At 52.5% G+C, this 17,788-nt stretch overlaps 2 protein-coding genes and 1 long non-coding RNA gene across 3 annotated transcripts; 2 read left to right on the forward strand and 1 right to left on the reverse strand.

The window, feature by feature from the left end:
- Positions 1–336: 336 nt before the first annotated feature.
- On the forward strand, positions 337–13,444 carry SLC44A4 (solute carrier family 44 member 4). Its single transcript, XM_020897265.2, has 21 exons — positions 337–422; positions 2,294–2,342; positions 2,813–2,886; positions 3,025–3,103; positions 4,048–4,147; positions 4,231–4,353; positions 4,507–4,567; positions 5,955–6,039; positions 6,125–6,208; positions 6,509–6,744; positions 6,833–6,932; positions 7,440–7,532; positions 7,787–7,889; positions 11,135–11,385; positions 11,473–11,567; positions 11,679–11,782; positions 11,893–11,966; positions 12,186–12,256; positions 12,360–12,454; positions 12,532–12,616; positions 13,207–13,444. The coding sequence occupies exons 1-21, from the start codon at positions 386–388 to the stop codon at positions 13,326–13,328; spliced, it is 2,121 nt and encodes a 706-aa protein (XP_020752924.1). The 5' UTR covers positions 337–385; the 3' UTR covers positions 13,329–13,444.
- A 278-nt stretch (positions 13,445–13,722) lies between these two features.
- Positions 13,723–17,267, forward strand: NEU1 (neuraminidase 1). The gene is made up of 6 exons (XM_020897266.2): positions 13,723–14,015; positions 14,425–14,617; positions 14,857–15,119; positions 15,813–15,995; positions 16,198–16,420; positions 16,534–17,267. The coding sequence occupies exons 1-6, from the start codon at positions 13,854–13,856 to the stop codon at positions 16,758–16,760; spliced, it is 1,251 nt and encodes a 416-aa protein (XP_020752925.1). The 5' UTR covers positions 13,723–13,853; the 3' UTR covers positions 16,761–17,267.
- Positions 14,425–14,907, reverse strand: LOC139031474 (uncharacterized). Its single transcript, XR_011483975.1, has 2 exons — positions 14,830–14,907; positions 14,425–14,715 (listed from the first exon to the last, which is right to left on the reverse strand). It is a non-coding gene; the product is annotated as an uncharacterized lncRNA (long non-coding RNA).
- Positions 17,268–17,788: the final 521 nt, after the last annotated feature.

Consider the following 17,788-nt stretch of genomic DNA (forward strand, 5'->3'; position numbering starts at 1 on the left):
GATAGCCCTCCAGGGGAAAGGGAAGGTTGGGGGGGGGGATTACTGTGGGGCAGTCTAGTCTAGGGTAGTTCTCATCTTCACACTTAAATCTTCCTGTAGGAGGGCGTGGGCATGGCTGTATTACAGTTGGAAGTAGTTTACAGAATTCTAAAGGATTTTCTTAGAGTGTGAGTTCTTCAGGCCATGGTCCTGAGCCCTGACTTGACTCACATCGCAGGCTTTCCTTCCCCCACTCAAGCTTCCAGCGCTCAGCTGAGTCCAAGAGGAACTCAGTGTTTCAGGGACCACAGGCAGGGGCGGGGCTGTGACGTGTGCCCGAGGGCGGGGCTGGTGGCAGGTGAGCCGCCAGGTCTCCCGGGCTCCAATCACTCCGGGAGACTGAGCCATGGGGGGAAAACAGGACCAGGACGAGGAGGCCTACGGTGAGGCGGAGGGCTGGGGGCGGTGAGGCTGGGGTAGGGGCCTGGAGCCCGGTCAGGGAGGCGAGGCCTGCTCTGGAAATGGTGGCTGGGTTGACCCCAAGGAGAGGAGCTGAGGGCAGTCGTGGTCCCCGAGGGGAGGACCCAGGAAACAGCTGATGGAAGAAAGGAGATAGTGTCAGGGTTCTTGGAGGAGGATGGGGTTCAGGGACAGGACCATTGCTGGGAGCCTTTGAGGAGTGAAGCTGTGATCTCCATGAGGAGGGAGGCTGGAGTCCCTGGGAGCAGGGGGTAATGTCACGCCTGGATTCCGGGGACCCTCAGAGCAGGGCCCTTGGAAGTGAAGCCTGAAGGAATCAGGGTCAGGGTCCTGAGCGGGGGAAGGAGTTCAGGGGCTCCGGAGTGAGCCAGGCTCTGTGCTGCTATGGGAGAAACAGCTGGGGTCCCTGAGAAGAGGGGGAGTTTCAGCCGGGACTCGAGTCTCCAAGAGGGGAAAGATGTTGGAGTCTGCCTGCCAGGGACTGTGAGGAATGGCAGTGGGAGTGGGTTCTGCTGAGGGCCCCTGTGAGGAGTTGGGACTGCAGATGTTGGTGGAGAGGGGGCTGGGGGCCTGCCTCCAGGATCCCTGTTAGGAGGGAGCCCAGAGGAAAGAGGCAGCGGCCTGCTGGGTTCCTGTGAAGGGTAAGGCCTGAGGAGGAAGGAGGCGGCCTGTCTCCAGAGTGTCTGTGAGGAACAAAGGCTGGGAGCCTGCCCCAGGGGTCCTGGGGACAAGTGTGGGGGCGGGGTGGGGGAATCTGCAGGGAGAGGAAACGGGGACCAGCTTCTGGGATCCCTGTGTGCAGTGAGGGTTGGGGGCCTGCCTGCAGAGAGTCCTTGGGGTTCAGGGGCCTGCCCTGGTCCGGAAAGGAGGGAACCCCAGGGGAGGGACCTCCCCGAGGCAAGGCTTGGTCAGAAGGGAGGTAGGGGAGGGAGCAGTGGGGACGCCCCACAGACTTCCTGGAGAGGTTTTGGGTCAATCATTGACATCATGTCCCAGAACCACGGAGGGACAGAGTCCAGGGCACCTGGGAGAAGGGGCCACACCCCTTCCCAGATTCTCACCCTCCCTGTGTCCTCCCTCCTCGGCGCCCACAAGGGACCCTGGTGGCCTGGCCCCACCTCCTCCCCGTGTGTACTCAGGGAGGACCAGGAACAGGACTTGTGGCCACAGCAATCTCAACTGCAGGCTCAGGTGTCAGCCTGACTGCTCCCCCGGAGAGGAGACTGGCATTAGCTGGGGACTAAGGTCCCTTCGGGGCGTTGGGGGTGGGTCTCCTCCCTCTCCAGGTCCTACAGGAATTGATGCCTTTGGCTCCAGTTTCTTTCCCCGCAGCCTGGGGCCAGAGAGTGGAGGGAAGGGCTGGGGCAGGCGTGGGAGGGACTGTGCCCACCCTGGGTGGGGGTACAGAGAGGAGAAAGGACAAGGACTGGGATGTGAGAGCCGCTGAGATGACTGAACACAGAATCCCACGTCCCAGCCAGAGAAGAGACTCGAAGAAAGGAGCCAGGGTCGGGGAAGGAGGTGAAGAGCCTTGAGGTGCGAGCGTAAATGACCCATAAAAGGCCGCCCTTCCCCCCTACCTCCAAGGCCTCCTGGTTGGAGTTCACAGAGAGCAGCAAAGTTGCTGAGCAAGCCTGGATCCCACCCTCCCTGTTCTCTACTCTCCCCTCCTGCCAGCCCTGCCCCTCTCTTTCTCCCTCCATATTCCTGAAGGCCGGTAGGACAGGGCTTAGGGTAGATCCTGCTGTGGGGAGGGATTTGGAGAGACTAGAAATTGGGGGAAAGAGATGCCTCTCAATGTCTTACTCCCCACACTCCTCCCCTTGCCCTTCAGGGAAACCAGCCAAATATGACCCCTCCTTTCGAGGCCCCATCAGAAACAGGTAAGTTCTGGGCACCGTGCTGGTGGGGGCAGGGGGCTGGGCAGGGTCTTGGTTCTGCTTTCTATTTACTGGAATATTGTTAAGAAACTTGTGGGAGGAAAAACTCCTGCCCCAGGAGAGTAGTGGCCCTGGGGAGACTGTCATGGGTGGAGGGGCCCCAAGGGGCCTTCTGGGCTGCTGGTGACATTCTGTGTCTTCACCTGGGAGCTGGCTACACGGGCATGTGTCCTTTGGGAAGATTCACTCAGCTGAGCACTTCTGAATTGTGCCCTTTCCTGTGTTAAACTTCAGAAGAAAGTTTACCCATCCAGGAAAAGGTTTTTCTTAAAAAAAAAAAAAAGTTATAAAATGAAACCTACCCATGCCTACTTTCTAGCATCCCCCCAACTCTCCAAAGCATGACTCCTCCAGACCATGCTCCCCCTACCCCAGCACCCCCTCTCCAGGTATCTCCCCCATTTCTCTCCCAGGAGCTGCACAGATATCATCTGCTGTGTGCTCTTCTTCGTTTTCATTCTGGGTTACATCGCCGTGGGGATCTTGGGTGAGTTTCTGGCTGGGCAGAGCTGGGCCAGTGGCTTGGGGACATTACTGTCCCAGGGAGGGACCCTACCATGGCTGTTCCCTCTTAAGTCCCTGCGCCCCCCCTCCTGGTGATTTATCTGCATGTCTCTATCTTCAGCCTGGGTGTACGGAGACCCCAAACAAGTCCTCTATCCCAGGAACTCCACGGGGGCCTATTGCGGGATCGGGGAGAACAAGTGAGTATGAAGGCAGGAAAGGGGGCAGGAGGGAGGTGCAATAGGGGATGGACAGGGGACCACTCCTCCTCAGCTTCCCTGAATCTCACCACGTAGAACAGCCCCCACTGCTGGCCAGGGGCTTCCCAGATGCCCAGAACTGGGAGGCAGCAGAGTCATGGTTGAATGCATGGGTTTTAGAGTTCATAGACGGGCATTTTCATCTCTAACTGCTCTAAGTAAGTTCTGGTCTGTGATCTCTGGCAAGAGACTCAACCTCTCTGAACTTGGAGTTCCTCTTCTGAAACACAAGGATGATTCCAGAAGCAACACTCTCAGTCCCAGAATACAGGAGACGCTTGACACATAGTGAAGCCGCTGGGACTTCCCTGGTGGTCCAGTGGCTAAGACTCCATGCTCTCAATGCAGGGGGCCGAGTTTTGATCCCTGGTCAGGAAAACAGATCCCATATGCCATAGCTAAGAGTTCACAAGCCACAACCACAGATCCTGTATAAATGCAACGAAGAAGATCCAGCACAGCCAAATAAATAAATATATAAATATTAAAAAAAATACACTAACATTCATATGGCCTTGACTATGTTCCAGGCAGGCAGTGCACTTTACACACGCAAACTCATTTCAACCTTGGGAGGTAGGTACTATCATTTTACATCTGATGAAACTGAGGTGGTGAGTGGTTAGGGTCATAAAGTTGGGTGATGATCTGACTCCAGAGTTCAAGCTCTTAACCATCTGTTAGCAGCGGCAATGCTGAGTTCCTCTAGGAAACACTCAGGTGTCTCCCACACTTCCCCAGCTGGGCTGAGCTTCCTGCGGTCAGGAGCTGGGTGGTGCATGTCTGGGTCACACTGGCCACATCTGGAGGGACAGCCCTGGCAGTCCTTCTCTTTCACTGAGCTTGACCAAGCCTTGATGCATATGTTTCCTTCTCTCCTACAGAGAAAAACCATATCTCCTATACTTCAACATCTTCAGCTGCGTCCTAAACACCAACATCATCGCGATCGCCCAGAATGGCCTGACATGCCCCACGCCCCAGGTCAGAGTCTGGGGCCTGCCTCTGTCCCTCCATCTCCCCCCAGGGTCTGGGTACCAGCCCCTCAGCATGCCCTCTGCCCCCAGGTGTGTGTATCCTCCTGCCCAGCGGCCCCATGGACCGTGGAACCGAGCCAGTTCTCACAGACAGTCGAACAGGTCTTCGCAGCAAATAGGAAATTCTGTCTGCCAGGGGTGCCTGGGAACATGGTGAGTGCTGCCCCTAACATCCCTGCTGTCACCGGGAGCCTCCATAATGAGGGAGGATGGGAGGGGGAGCGGCAGATGATCCTGGTGGTAGAAAGGGGATGACTCCTTCCTTCATCCTGCTCTGTGTCTGTCTGGTCTTCCCCCACCCTCCAGCAAGTACTCCAAAGCCTGCAACAGGAGCTCTGCCCCAGTTTCCTCCTGCCTTCCACTCCAGGTGAGAAGCCACATTCCTCTCTCAGACATCATCCAGTCCTAGGTTTTTGAGGAAACCAGGCTCAGAGAGAGTCAAGTCACACAGCTACTCTGTAACAAAATAGGAACAGACATCAGGTCTTTGCTTTCCTGGAGTCAGATCACTGGTGCTTATTATGCACCTGCTGCATGCCAGGCTCCAGGGACAGGTGAAGTGAAGATAAAAACCACTTCCTAGGTGCTGAGATCAGAGGTGTTCACAAAGCAATTGCATGAGATTCCCAAGAGAACATACCTGGGTGAATGTACACATGTGCATTTATGTGCAGGCACAGGAACAGACTGGAAGGATGTTCACCCAAATGTTAAAGGGACTGTGTGGTGATGGATCATGGTTGATTTTTTTTTCCCCTGTATGCTCTTTTTTCCCAATAGTGAATGCTATTTTTAACAGAAAAAGAAAAAAAGGAAAATTGAGGGGAATTCCCTGGTGGTTCAGTGGTTAGGGCTCTGTGTTTCCACTGGAGCGGGGGAACAGGTTGGATCCCTGGTCAGGGAGCCAAGATCGTGCAAACCTCATGGAAAGTATAGGAAAAAAAAATTTTTTATTAACTATAGCATGAGAAAAGATATCCAACTCTCAATGTGTATAACAGGAAGTATCTCCAAATGAGTGCTCCAGAATCAGATAGATCTGGGTTTAATTTCTAGCACTTTCCAGCTGTGTGGTCTTAGGTAAATGACTCAGCCTCTCAACCTTGTTTTCTTATCTTTAGAATGTAAATGCCAAAGCACGCATGACAAAGCTGTTGTGAGGGTGGTGATAAATGGCTTTGTAGGCATATAATAGGTGCCCGAGGAGAGGGGTGGGGGCGGGGGTGAGAAGGCTTCCTGGAGGAGGGGAGATGAAGATGGAGCTGAATGGGGCATAATGGATGGAATTTCTAGAGGAGGGAGAGCAAAGGTACAGAGGGGAGAGGGGCTGGGCTCAGACAATGGGGACTTACAGCTTGGATGTCGAGTGTGGGCACTCTCCAGAGTAGGGCGTCTAGCAGAGTGACCTAGAGCCTAGAATGCCAGGTCCCGGCTGTGCCATGTCTCCCAGGCACTCCAGCAGAGGCTGAATTGAAGGGTGGCAGGGGTGGGAGTGGAGGTGCTGCAAGAGGCAGGAAAGTCTAACCTAGGCAGTGGCAGGACATGGAGGAAGGGGCATGAAGAGACAGTGAAAGAAGCCAGACTGGGGTCCTTGGGGCAGGCACTACCTTTCTGCTGTGGAGTGAAGAACTGCCCTCTGCAGGGTGCAGAGCCCTTCTCTACTCTGTCCTAGCAGCAGTTTGGGGGGTGGGAGGGTAGGGGCCAGAAATTTTGAAGTCAGCTCTGTGGCCTCCCACCCGGTTCTCTCCCTCCAGCTCTGGGGCGCTGTTTCCCATGGACCAATAGTACGGTGCCCGAGCTCCCAGGGATCTCCAACACATCCATCTCTCAGAGCATCAGGTGGGCACTCCCTTGCCCCTCCATCTCTGTCCCACCCCACCCCTTCCCACTCACAACCCCATCTGACTCTGTCTCTCTCCAACAGTGGTGTTTTCGACAGCCTCAATGCCCGTGACATCAGTGTCAAGATCTTTGAAGACTTTGCGCAGTCCTGGTATTGGATTCTTGTGTGAGTCACCAGGTTCCCCTGCCCTCTCATCCTTCCTTTCTCCCCACTGTGCCCCTTCTGTCCCCTAGACCACCATCTGAAACAGAAGCTTTGGGCAGGGGAGGAGGAGCCAGAGATCCAAATGGATCCCAAGTCCAACAGGATTTATAAGAAAAAGGGTGTGTTTGGGGGTAGGGGTGGGGATAGGGTGGTTCTGATTTGGAGACATTAGGGGTTTGAGGAAAGACATCTGTGGGCCTCTGGACAGGGAAAGATACAAGCAATGTGGGGTGACCCTCACTTGTGTTTCCCTGCCCACAGTGCGCTAGGCGTGGCTTTGGTTCTGAGCCTGCTGTTTATCCTGCTCCTACGGCTGGTGGCTGGGCCCCTGGTGTTCGTGCTGATCATAGGGGTGCTGGGCGTGCTGGCGTATGGCATCTACCACTGCTGGGAAGAATACCGCGTGCTGCGGGACAAGGGTGCCTCCATCTCCCAGCTGGGCTTCACCACCAACCTCAGTGCCTACAGAAATGTTCAGGAGACCTGGCTAGCTGCCCGTGAGTGCCCTGCCTACCATAAACCACTGGTTGCCCAAAAGCTGCCCTGGCCCTGATGCAGGCCCCTCTACCCCCTGTCTGCCCTCAGTGATCATACTGGCTGTGCTCGAAGGCATCCTGCTGCTGATGCTCATCTTCCTGCGGCAGCGGATTTGCATCGCCATCGCCCTCCTGAAGGAGGCCAGCAGGTCAGGCCTGCCTGGAAAGGAGAAGGGGCAGAGGGCAAAGGGGGCGGGCCCAAAATGGGAGCACTGGAAAGGTGGCAGGGCAGTGGAGGAAAGGGGGTAGCATAGCATGGTGATGAACACTTTAATGTAGCTTAGACTTTCTGTGCCTCAGTTTACTCATCTGTAAAATGGGGGTAATAATAGTTCCTATATTGTAGGGTGGTCATAAGGATTAAATTAATTAGTGTCTTGTCAAGTGCCTAAAATAGGAAATAGGCCCTTACTGTCCCTAAAGCCCCCCCTGGTGGCTTCTCTGTGACTCTAGTTTCCTCTAAAGATCTCTTGAGCCTGATTTATTCAATTCAGTTCTTCCAGTGAACACCTACTGTGTGCCCAGTCTTAGGGGTATGGGGCAGGCCCCAGAGAGAGCAGAGGTGTGGCCTGTGCCAGGGTCAACCCCAAGAGAGGATGGGGGGTGGGGATGGAGGGGTTAGCCTCACTGATGGACTGCTTTCATCTCCCTTGCAGAGCTGTAGGATACATAATGTCCGCCATGTTCTACCCGCTGGTCACCTTTGCCCTCCTGCTTGTCTGCATTGCCTACTGGGCTATAATTGCTCTGTATCCTTTGCCCACATGGCTCACCCCTCCTGAAGCCCTTGGGTGTGGGGGGCAGGGCAATACTAGTGCCACCAGAAGAAAGCACCCCTTCTGCCCAGCAGACACAGCCCTACCTTGAAAGAGCAAGCACAGGCTGAATTTCAGCCTCTCTGTGCAGTGAACAACCTGCTCAAGCACCTGGGAAGGGATGGCTGAGGAGGGGAGGGGATCTGTGGGGGCCCCCCGTCACCACGTTTTCTTTGACTCCCCTCTGGATTCCTGGCCACATCGGGGCAACCCCAGTATGTGTTCTGGGCGCCCAACAGCAGTTTGCCCGGCTGTGAGAAAGTGCCCATGAATACATCATGCAACCCCATGGTGAGGATCTGGGGGCGTCATGGAGGGCATCAAGAGGGCTGAGGGGACCTTAGAGGCCAAGTGGTCCAATCCCTCATTGTGCAGAGGAGACAGGGGCAAGGGGCTCACCCAGGGTCACACAGCAGGCCCCTAACAGACTCCAGATCTCCCACTGAGCACCTCTCCTGCCCCTTGTGCTGGAAGAGGAGGTGTGCTGTGCTGCCAGGCCCTGGGGCAGGCAGATCCCAGAACATCGCCCTCCCTCCTCAGGACGTTTCTCTGCCCAGAGGGACATTAACCTCTTCATCCTTTCTGTCTCAGTTCACTTACCTGTAAAATGGAGATAACCTTAATATCTGTGCTTCAGGGTAGCCGAGAAGATGAAAGGACCCTGGGTACATGAAAGTGCTTAGTGTAATGGCTGGCACCTGATAAGAGCTGGTATCTGTAGGTGGGTTTTGTTTAGGTTATTTTTAGTCTTCCTCAGAACACACTGTTCTAGGCGATAGGCAGGTGGGTTCCCTGGGTGCCTGGGAGAGAAACTGCTTCCCCAAACTCTCCTCTGTGAGCTTCCCAGGGAGTTGGGGCTGGACTGCTGGGTATTTACTGTCAAAGCTTTCATGTGGCCACTGCATCAGAACTGGGACCATGGGCTGTGCCCACAGGCATTGTTGTTTGGTTGCTCAGTTGTGTCCCACTCTTTGAGACTCCATGGACTATAGCGCACCAGGCTCTTCTATCCATGGAATTTCCCAGGTAAGAATACTGGAGTGGGTTGCCATTTCCTTCTCCGGGGGATCTTCCCAACCCAGGGATGGAACTTGTGTCTACTGCATTGGCAAGCAGATTCTTTACTCCTGAGCCACCAGGGAAGCCTGCCCATAGACATTTGCCACTCACTGAAAAAGGAGAGGGAGATCACTTAAGGAGGATCCACTTAAGGAAGATCCAGGCACTGCTTACACAAAGCCCCAGATGAAGTAGTTGTTGCTTTCAACTTGCTTAGGACCTAGTGGTGGTAACGGACACAAACCCACAATTACATAAAAAGTGGAAAGTAGTTTCCCTCTTGTTATAAAATTTCAAACATACAATCAGTTTCAGCAGTTATCAAGATTTTTGTCACATTTTATGGAAAAACTTTAGTTTTTGGGGTTTTTTTTTTTTGCTGTATCACGTGCTATATGGGATCTTAGTTCCCTGAACCCAAGCCCCATGCAGTGAAAGGATGGAGTCTTAACCACTGGACTGCCACAGAAGTCCCATGGAAAGAAAAGTTTGTTTGTTTGTTTGTTTGTTTAGGTATGATTGATGTACAATATTATATAAGTTACAAGTGTATAGCATAGTGATTCACAATTTTTAAAAGGCACACCCATTTTATAGTTATTATGAAACACTGGCTATATTCCCCATGCTGTAAATATATCCTTGCAGCTTATTTTATACCAAGTAGTTATATTGCCCCTTCCAGCTCCCCTCTCCTCACTGGTAACCACTAGTTTGTCCTCTATGAGTCTGCATTTTTTTTGTTAAATTCACTAGTTGGTTGTATTTTTTAGATTCCACATATAAGTGATATCATACAGTATTTGTCCTTCTCTGTCTGACTTATTTCACTTAGCATAACATCCTCCAAGTCCATCCATGTTGCTGCACAGGTTCCTGTTTATGACTGAGTAGTATTTCATTGTATATATTGATATATACCACATCTTCTTTGTTCATTCATCTGTTGATGGACACTTAGGTTGCTTCCACACCTTGGCAAATTGAAAGTAATGCTGTTATGAACATTGGGAGAGCATGGATCTTTTCCAGTTAGTGGGTTTTTTTGTTTTTTGGGGTTTTTTTTGAGGGGTGGTGTATATCCAGAAGTGAAATTCCTGGGTCATAATGGTAGTTCTATTTTTAGCTTTTTGAGAAACTTCCCACACTGTTTTCCACAGTGACTGAACCAATTTACATTCTCATGAACAGTGTACAAGGGTTTCCTTTTCTCCATATCCTTGCCAACATCTGTTGTATTCTTTTTGATGACAGGTATGATGTGATATCTCATTGTGGTTTTGATTTGTAGTTCCCTGATGATTAGCAATGTTGAGTATTTTTTCATGTGCCTGGTGCCCATCCACATTTCTTCTTTGGAAAAATGTCTGTTCAGTTCTGCCCATTTTTAAATCAGGTGTGTGTGTTTGTTTTTCTTTTTTATGTTGAGTTGTATGAGCTGTTTTTATACGTTAGATATTAATCCCTTATTGATCATGTCATTTGCAAATATTTCCTCCCATTCAGTAGGTTGTTTTTTCATTTTTCAACAGTTTCCTTTAATGTGTAAAAAGCTTGTGAGTTTAGTAGGTCCCATTTGTCTATTTCCTTTGCTTTAGGAGACAAGTCTGTGTTTTTTACTTTTTATTAGAGACATTTTCAGACACACACAAACATGGAGAATCCACATACTCAGATTCTATAACCTTCAGCTTTCTGTTCTTTTTCTCTGTCTCCCCACCCATTCCCCAATCGCCTGCATTTTTTTTTTTTCTGGAACTTTAAGAGGTAACTTCTGAACACTGTGCCATTTCATCAATAAATATACCAGGATGGATCTCAACAGATAAGGACTTTTTAAAAGCATAACCATTACACTATTATCACATCAAGCAAAATGAACAATTCCTTAGTATCATCTGGTACCCAGTCTGTTCAATTTTGCTAGGAAGTGTTTTGGTTGAAGTTGCAGAGGCTGCTCTGGAAGAGGACAGCTGATGGAGTCCAGGGGAGAGCTAGGCACTGGTCACACTGCTTCCATACCATTAAGGCTTGGCTACAACAATAGGGCTTCTCAGGTGGTGCAGTGGTAAAGAACCTGCCTGCCAGCACACAAGATACAAGGGACAAGCATTCAATCTCTGGGTCAAGAAGATTCTCTGGAGCAGGAAAAGGCAATCCACTCCAGTATTCGTGCCTGGGAAACCCCATGGACAGAGGAGCCTGGTGGGCTACAGTCCATGGGGTCACAGAGCCAGACACGGCTGAGCAGCAGTGCAGCAACAACACAGCCTGGGAGCTCTTGTGCTATTGCAGAGACTGGAGACTGAAGGAAACAAATTATGCTCACACGATAGGCAAGCCGAACCCTGTCTGAACCCAGAGATAAATCTCCTGGAAGGAACGGGCTTCCCCAGCTCTGGGAAGTCCGTTTCCACCCTCTACTCTGGGAGGGCAGGAGCTGGTTGGGAACAAGACTCCTCTGCCCTCCTCCACAGGAGCAAGTGAACTCCTCTTGTCCCAGGCTGATGTGCGTCTTCCAGGGATACCGGTCCACGGGCCTGGCACAGCGTTCTCTCTTCAACTTGCAAATCTATGCAGTTCTGGGCCTATTCTGGACCATCAACTGGGTACTGGCCCTGGGCCAGTGTGTCCTGGCTGGGGCCTTTGCTTCCTTCTACTGGGCCTTCCACAAGCCCCGGGACATCCCTACCTTTCCCCTTGGCTCTGCCTTCCTGCGCACACTCCGGTAAGTCCAGGGCAGAGGACTGGGGGAATTGTGAACCTAGGAGGCCCAGGGGTCCTGGGGCTGCCTCTGACCACCAATTCCCTGCAGTTACCACACGGGGTCACTAGCCTTTGGAGCCCTCATCCTGACCCTGGTGCAGATAGCCCGGGTCATCCTGGAATACATTGACCACAAACTGAGAGGTGAGCAGAGGCTGGGGGCTGGCCGAGGCTAGGCTAATCAGCTGTATCCCTGATGGGGCAGGGGCACCTATCAGGGGCCAGTGACCAAACATGAGCCTTTCTTACCCCCAGGAGCCCAGAACCCATTGACTCGCTGTATCCTGTGCTGCTTCAAGTGCTGCCTCTGGTGTTTAGAAAAGTTCATCAAGTTCCTGAACCGCAATGCATACATCATGGTGAGCGCACTATATGAGCAACCCCTGCTCTGGGCACTCTTGACCCTGCCCTCCCGCCCTGACCCAGGTGAGCTCACCACAGCTAACTCTGAAATTGCCACCTCACCCAGATTGCCATCTACGGGAAGAATTTCTGTGTCTCAGCCAAAAATGCCTTCATGCTGCTCATGCGGAACATTGTCAGGTCAGGCTGTCACCACCACCTCCCTACCTCACCCCCGTTATCTCCTACCCACAAGTGTGCTGTGCTCAGAAGGGCCTTAAGCTTGGTTTAATCTCTGCTACCTCCATCTTGAAATGTGAACAGCTTTCATTTTGCATCTATCACAGTAAATTATGCAGCCAGTTCTATTCCCAGCCCAGGCAGGCCTCTTATCCCCAACCTTTCTAACACCTTATACAGGGTGGTCGTCCTGGACAAAGTCACAGACCTGCTATTGTTCTTTGGGAAGCTGCTGGTGGTTGGAGGTGTCGGTAAGGACCAGGACAGGGAGTTACAGGAACAGAGGACACGGGTGCTGGACAGTTTAAGAGGTGACCTAGAGGAGTGATTGTGACATCCAGATCTCTCCCATAGGGGTCCTGTCCTTCTTTTTTTTCACGGGTCGCATCCCTGGACTGGGTAAAAACTTTGAGAATCCTCAACTCAACTATTACTGGCTGCCCATCATGGTGAGTGACACCTTCCCACCCCCACTTCACTCTCCAACTCCCCAAAGGAACACTATTAGGAACCTTATGTCTTCCAGGTCTCCATCCTAGGGGCCTACCTCATCGCCAGCGGCTTCTTCAGCGTTTTTGGAATGTGTGTGGACACTCTCTTCCTCTGTTTCTGTGAGTGACAAGACAGCCCCCCTACCTCCTCTCCTCAACTTAAAAGTACCAGATCATTCAGGCTCTTTAGGAGATGTGATGCTTCTAGAAACAGTGACTTTGTGAGTTACAGGAGCCAGAGCCTCTTCTAACATCCTCAGGGCAGGTGTTTGGGAAGAACAGAGGGAATGAGCCCCCAGGCTCCTGGGCTCTCTCAAGAAGGGGCATTCTAGGGCAGAGGCCTCTGCTATCTTCCCGGAGAAAAACTAGGGATGAAATTAGCCCCAGGAGACTTCCCAGTAGGTGGCTGTAGTGAGTGGGCATTTCCTTACCCTACTGTATGCGTTTATTCAGAGTTTCCTGTGTACCAGGCTCTCTGTCAAGCAACTGATATGTATTTTTTCCGTTAACCCTTATCATGCTATGAAATATAGTATCGTTCACCCCACTTTACAGATGAAGACATGATTACATAGGTTACAAAAACTGCCCCCCAAACCAGCCGGTGGTGGTGCAGTCTGGAAACCAGGCAGCTGTCTTAGTCCCTCATTTTCCCAGGTAGTGGGGTTGGTTTCCAAAGGTTCATTCTTAAGGTCTATGTCGCGCCTTAGTGGAAGACTTGGAGCGGAATGATGGCTCAGCCGACCGGCCCTACTACATGTCCAAGAGCCTTCTGAAGATTCTGGGCAAGAAGAACAAGGGGACCCCTGGAGACAAGAAGAGGAAGAAGTGAGAGACACAGCCCTGATCCCGGACTCTCTCCCGCCTGTACAGCCTCCCCGCCTTCCAGATCACGCTTTTGTAGTAAAAAGATTTTATTAAAAAATTGCTATTTTGTTTTCTCAAAAATTCTCTGGACTTTAATTTCAACCAAGATTTACCTGCAGCGTTTTTAACCTCGCCGGCTCTTTAAAGTAGGCCCCGCCCCTATGACGTGCCCCTGATGTCTTGACCAATCAAAAGGCTTCTGTGGAGTAATGCCAGCCCCCTTCTTCACCCCATCCAATACGCTTCCCGCCCGGGTCACGCGCCCCAGGGCTTCAAAGATGGCCAATTGGAAGAAGTGGCTCTGAAGCGCTGAAGGTCACGTGCAGAGTCCTGTGAGGACCAGTTAAGAGTCGCGGAAGCGCGGCTAGGCGGCGGGTGTGGGCCGGGTTTGTGGTAGACATCTGAACGTTTAAAGGGCTGGGGTCAGTTGATCGACTCCAACACGCGTCCGAATCCTGGGGGCCAGGGTCGTGACCGCCGCGAGGGAGAGATGACTGAAGAGGGACCCGGTATAGTGCCTTTGGGCAAACCCAGGAGACCGCGAATGCTGCGATTATGGGGAATCTTTAGGGTTCCGATATTTTCCGCGACCTTCCTGCTGATGTTGTCTCCTGCAGGAGTCGGGGCCAGAGCAAAGGATGACTTCAGTCTGGTGGGTCCCCATTCGCATAGCTCCGTCCCCGACCCACTCTGGCTGTCTGTGCCGGTTGTCCCCCCTGGGACAGGGGCTGCTGATCGCTTTCTCCTCCAAGGAACCCTCCGACCCCGTTTCCTCCTTTCCTAGTCCTCTTTCCCTCTGAGTCTCCTCTTTCAGGCTTCTTCCCCATTTGAGGTCTCCCTGTCCCTGAGGGCTCATTCTCCCGTCGTAGCCTCTTCCTCGCTCTGAGCCACCAGTTTCTCTCTAAACTCTCCTCGGGTTCCCCTTCCTAGTTCTGAGACCCCAGCTCGCACACCAGATCCCCATCACCCTGCCTCTCCCAGAGAAATCTGACTCCAGGACACTCTTCATTCACTCTGAAACCCAAAGTTACCTTTGTTCTGTTGACCCTTCCTCTTCCTAGGTTCATCCACTTGTGACCATGGAGCAACTGCTGTGGGTGAGTGGGAAGCAGATCGGCTCTGTGGACACCTTTCGAATCCCGCTCATCACCACCACTCCTCGGGGCACTCTCCTTGCCTTTGCTGAGGCCAGAAAAATGTCGACATCGGATAAAGGAGCTAAATTCATAGCTCTGCGGAGGTCTATGGACCAAGGTATAAAGATGACTGGGTCACAAGAGGTTGGATGGGTGGGGAGCTTGACCTGCCTTTAGGGCCCTAAGGCTGCTGGATCCCTGAGAAGTTGAGAGAACCTAAGGAGGGAAGGTGTCAATCATGTAGGCCTTGGGGCCATAAGGCCTTGGGTCCCTAGCCAGGAGGTGAAAAATGGCAGGGAGTGGTGGAAAGGACACCTGCAAAGTGCTTACCCTGGGTCTCTTCCTTTTTTTCTTTAGGCAGTACATGGTCTCCCACAGCTTTCATTGTGGATGATGGGGAGACCCCAGATGGGCTGAACTTGGGGGCAGTGGTTAGCGACACGACGACAGGCGTGGTCTTCCTTTTCTACTCCCTCTGTGCTCATAAGGCTGGCTGCCAGGTGGCCTCTACCATGCTGGTGTGGAGTAAGGATGATGGTGTTTCCTGGAGCTCGCCACGGAACCTCTCCCTGGATATAGGCACCGAGATGTTTGCCCCAGGACCAGGCTCTGGCATTCAGGTCTCTGCCCTGAGACAGGTGGAAGGAGCTGCCTTGTAGAGAGTCTGCCCCATAACGGACTCCTTCTCAAAGACAAGATCCTGTGAAGTCAGATTTTTCTGTCTTAGGTGGGATTCCGTGGAAGAAAGGGACATCCTGGGAAGAACACTCTTACCCAGGGAAGGTGGAATTTTGCCAGTGGCATTCCATTTGGGGGTTGTCCACAGGGCTGCCCCAAACCATGTAACAATCCATGAACCCTGGCATGATACAGTCCACGGACTCACAGAGAGTCGGATATGACTGAGCAACTGAACTGAATCCATGTACAGATTAGAAAAAAATTAGAAAATCCCATGCAGATTAGGGAAAGAAACTCTCCTTCATTTGGGCAGACACAAGCCTGTGCCATGGGCCACAGCTTGGTCCCTGAACACAGGTTGGGTTTAAGCTCCCATCTGATGCCTGTGGCTTGGCCTCCTTGTCCTTCGCACAGCCTGTCCAGAGTATACCCTGTATGCCCCCAAGGAGTTTATTCTGCCAAAAAGCTAAATTCAGTCAGTGGGTGTTTGCAAGGCTTGTGGGACCCGCAGCAAGGACAGAACGGAAGGAGACTGGGTGTATCCTCACACTTAGGAGGTGAGGGGTCCCCCTTCCCTGCCTCTGAGCCTCCTCAGTGTCTCCATCTGTAGCACCCCGATCCTTTCCCCACAGAAACAGCGGGATCCTCGGAAGGGCCGGCTCATCGTGTGTGGCCATGGGACGCTGGAGCGGGACGGGGTTTTCTGCCTGCTTAGCGATGACCACGGTGTCTCCTGGCGCTATGGAGGTGGGGTCAGCGGCATCCCCTATGGCCAGCCCAAGCGGGAAAATGACTTCAACCCCGACGAGTGCCAGGTGAGAATTCCATGAGCTCTTCCCCACTCACCCGACCTGCTCAGCCCTCCAGAGGCCCATTTCACTCATAGACCCCGGGTCTGGCTGCCCAGCTCTGTACCAGCCAGCCTTGCTCCCTCGGGGACGGGACACTGGGCCCTGCCCCTGCCCTGGGCCCTGTGCCTGCCCTGGGTCTTCCTGAAGCCCTCTTCTCTCCGCTCAGCCCTACGAGCTCCCCGACGGCTCAGTGGTCATCAACGCGAGGAACCAAAACAATTACCACTGCCATTGCCGCATCATCCTCCGCAGCTACGACGCCTGTGACACCCTGAGGCCTCGGGATGTGACCTTTGACACGGAGCTCGTGGACCCTGTGGTAGCTGCAGGGGCTGTAGCCACCAGCTCCGGCATTGTCTTCTTCTCCAACCCAGCCCATCCAGAGTTCCGTGAGTATATGCCAGGTGCAGTGGGGTGGGCGGGGTAGCCCCTGTGACCGAAAGAAGGCCGCCTTGTCCACGAGGGAAGCCCTTCGTCTCCCTGACTCCGCTGCTGTTCCCAGGAGTGAACCTGACCCTGCGCTGGAGCTTCAGCAATGGTACCTCCTGGCGGAAGGAGACTGTCCAGCTGTGGCCGGGGCCCAGTGGCTACTCATCGCTGACCACCCTGGAGGGCAGCGTGGGTGGGAAGGACCAGGCCCCGCAACTCTACGTCCTGTATGAGAAAGGCCGGAACCAGTACATGGAGAGCATCTCTTTGGTCAAAGTCAGTGTCTATGGAACACTGTAAACTGTGCACCCACCATGAGGGCAGAGGGCCCCGAACTGAGCCTCAGGACAGTGGGTCTGCAGAGTGTCTGCTGGAGGAGCCTAGAGGACAGTTCCACCTTCCTTTCGACTCTAGCCTTTTGCAAAATCAACTTATCTTTGACAGGGAGATCATTCCTTTAAGACTAAAAACCTGGCTTCTCCCTCCCAGGAGGAGCTGCCTGCACCTGGGAGCGCTTCCCTTCCACATTGTGCATCCCCCTGCCCTTTATGCCCTCCCGGGACAATGATTGGTCCTTTTCTTGGGCAGGGCTAGGTGGGCCTGTAGCATTAAATAAATGTGAACTCAGGGAACTGGGGAAGACTTACCTCTTTGGGGTAAAATATTGGTTTTGGAGAGGGTTGGTGAAAGCTCTAGGAAGGCAGGACATTTGGCTTCAAGAAAGGATGAGGTGCACCATGCACTTTGACTATTTATGAATCAAAATGTTTATAACTTAACATTTTTAATGAAGGAGAATGAATATTTGCAGGGTCTCTCTGTTTCGGTCATTGCGCGTCATCGTGTCTGTTTTCCTCGTGCACACGTGTGGGATGGGGAGTGAACTTGGGGAAGGAAGCTAGTGTGCTTATTGACTCTGAAAATCTGTGACTCTGGCAAGTCAAATCCTCCTTTTGACTTCATGTTCTTTCCTATCACACAAAAAGTTCGCTCTCACAGGTGTAGAGCATAAGGAGCTCGTAAGATAATTAAAAACCAGCTGCATTGTAATTCTAAGGTGGGATGAGAAGCTATCCTTCATGAAGCAGAGAGCAGCTTCTCCTGTACAATGCACCTGTAAAATGCAGGTGAGAAGCTTCTCCCAGGCCAGCTTGGCAGAGAAATAAGCACTGTGGCAATTATATGCGAAAAAAGCATTTCGTCCTAGAGGAGATGCTGTGAAAAGAGCCTGCAGCTGAGTGGGACGGCCACAGCTTTCCTCCATATGGAGAGAAAATGCAATGCCTGGATAGGATGGTAGGAATGTTCAGGACTTTTTTTTTTTAACT

This window comes from Odocoileus virginianus, chromosome 27, assembly GCF_023699985.2.
Source record: "Odocoileus virginianus isolate 20LAN1187 ecotype Illinois chromosome 27, Ovbor_1.2, whole genome shotgun sequence".
In the NCBI taxonomy this organism is placed as follows: domain Eukaryota; kingdom Metazoa; phylum Chordata; class Mammalia; order Artiodactyla; family Cervidae; genus Odocoileus; species Odocoileus virginianus.

Excerpts from the sequence above, each read along its gene's own strand:
- SLC44A4 (XM_020897265.2), top strand. The coding sequence starts at position 386 with ATGGGGGGAAAACAGGACCAGGACGAGGAGGCCTACG. Across the intron at positions 6,040-6,124 it reads TCCATCTCTCAGAGCATCAG|TGGTGTTTTCGACAGCCTCA; the intron begins GTGGGCACTCCC and ends TCTCTCCAACAG. Across the intron at positions 7,890-11,134 it reads ATACATCATGCAACCCCATG|GAGCAAGTGAACTCCTCTTG; the intron begins GTGAGGATCTGG and ends CCTCCTCCACAG.
- NEU1 (XM_020897266.2), top strand. The coding sequence starts at position 13,854 with ATGACTGAAGAGGGACCCGGTATAGTGCCTTTGGGCAAACCCAGGAGA. Across the intron at positions 14,016-14,424 it reads CAAAGGATGACTTCAGTCTG|GTTCATCCACTTGTGACCAT; the intron begins GTGGGTCCCCAT and ends TCCTCTTCCTAG. Across the intron at positions 15,120-15,812 it reads GACCAGGCTCTGGCATTCAG|AAACAGCGGGATCCTCGGAA; the intron begins GTCTCTGCCCTG and ends CTTTCCCCACAG.